The sequence below is a fragment of the Sinocyclocheilus rhinocerous genome, unplaced genomic scaffold (assembly GCF_001515625.1).
Source record: "Sinocyclocheilus rhinocerous isolate Xijiao unplaced genomic scaffold, SAMN03320098_v1.1 scaffold3945, whole genome shotgun sequence".
Lineage (NCBI taxonomy): Eukaryota > Metazoa > Chordata > Actinopteri > Cypriniformes > Cyprinidae > Sinocyclocheilus > Sinocyclocheilus rhinocerous.
In genome coordinates, this window is record NW_015641830.1 from 10,595 (window position 1) to 12,241 (window position 1,647).

General features: G+C 40.6%; 1 protein-coding gene across 1 annotated transcript in view; it reads right to left on the bottom strand.

Annotated features, from left to right (window-relative positions):
• LOC107755317 (acyl-CoA dehydrogenase family member 11) overlaps window positions 1-1,647 on the bottom strand; it is a 13,607-nt gene that overhangs the window by 8,694 nt on the left and 3,266 nt on the right. The window contains exons 4-5 of the mRNA XM_016572073.1: window positions 1,274-1,373; window positions 21-132 (exon numbers count right to left, since the gene is read on the bottom strand). Coding sequence (XP_016427559.1) covers window positions 21-132; window positions 1,274-1,373 — 212 coding nt within the window. The remainder of the gene's footprint in view (window positions 1-20; window positions 133-1,273; window positions 1,374-1,647) is intronic.

Here is a 1,647-nt window from a genome sequence, read left to right on the forward strand (position 1 = left end):
GTCTGTGTGTGTGTCCTCACAGACGTCAGATCCTCCCCTGCGCTCGGTCATCCACTGTCCGGACGTCCAGAACCTCTTCTCATCACGTGTGGTCAGACGCTCGAACGCTTCTCTGACCGGCACTCCTAAAGACTGCACGCACACACACACACACACACACACACACACACACACACACCAGTGAAGCACAAAGACCTGTGCTTCTCATTCCACTGAAGTCCATTCATATGTATGTGAACGCAGGAAACACAAGCTCATGCTAATCTTTTGAGCTTCAAAGTTAAGTTCAAGTTTGATGAACTCTGACTGTCATGTGAAGATCGATGTGGCACTGCGTGACCTGAATGTCAGCATGAACATCCTCATTTGTAAAAACAGAATAAAGTATTTTTCAGACTGTAACAAGGCAGTAAGCTTTCTGTCAGGGTTAGTAGGGCCCTATGAAATCTGTTTTATTTTTTCCCAAATTCCATATTATTTTTTCTAAAGTCTGATTTTTCCATTAAAATGTTTCCGTTTTCATTTTTCTAGACTCAGTTATAATGGTTAAATTAAAAATAAATTAATTATATTGAGACAGCAGATGGTGAAATCAGTATATATGTAGCTTCAGTACGTATGTAGTTAAAAAAACTGCACGTCTGCACCATTAATTCATACAGAGACAAATAACATGCAGAATTCGTATTTAAATAGTATTTTTGCGGCTTAATATTCAGAGACACTCTTCCATATCGCGTTTTGATTTAAAGGGGTCATCGGATGCCCATTTTCCACAAGTTGATATGATTCTTTAGGGTCTTAATGAAAAGTCTATAACATACTTTGGTTAAAATTTCTCAATGGTAGTGTAAAAACACTTTCTAAGGTAAGACAGCCTTGTCCGTCAACTATCGTGTGAGCAGCCTGTGCAGAACTACGTCATTCTGACAGGAATCTCAGAACAGCCTGGTTTGAGAAAGGGGATTTTAAAATAGGCAAAAAAAAAAAACACTGGGTGGGCTTTTATAATTATAGGCTGGATGTGTACACACACTTCCAACACACATTTATGTTGAAACAACATGTAAAGTGAATTTTGCATCCGATGACCCCAAGTGTACTGACCTACTTTTGATTAATTCATTCAAAATTGAGCATATTCTGTGACATTCCACATAATACAGTAAATTCTGTTTTTATAACTGGATTTTGTGATTCCGTCCGTGTTTTCCGCATCGCAGAAATCATAGGGCCTTAGTTTAGAGTTTGTCTGGATGAGTGAGTGCTTCACCTCGATGACTTTAGCAGCTCCGTCCGTCATGGCCAGCGGGCAGGTGTAGAGTCCAGCGGACGGCGCGAACAGGTAGATCTTGCTCATCTGATACACTCGACTGCACACACACACACACACACATGTGAAGCTGCTGCTTATTTCTAATGAAACAATGGCGCCGCAAATGGCAGCCACGACGCTGAGCTCCACAACCCTTCTGCAGTTTTTGTTTGTTTGTTCTGTGTTTTGTCATTCTTCTTCTGTAAGTTTTGCCAGAGATGAACTCTTTAACATTAAGCAACACATCCCAGACAATATTTCTCTGGTTTTTGATTATTCTGACGTTTTGTTGGACATTCTAGTCAGTGGTACAGCTGTGTTGTTCAAACGCG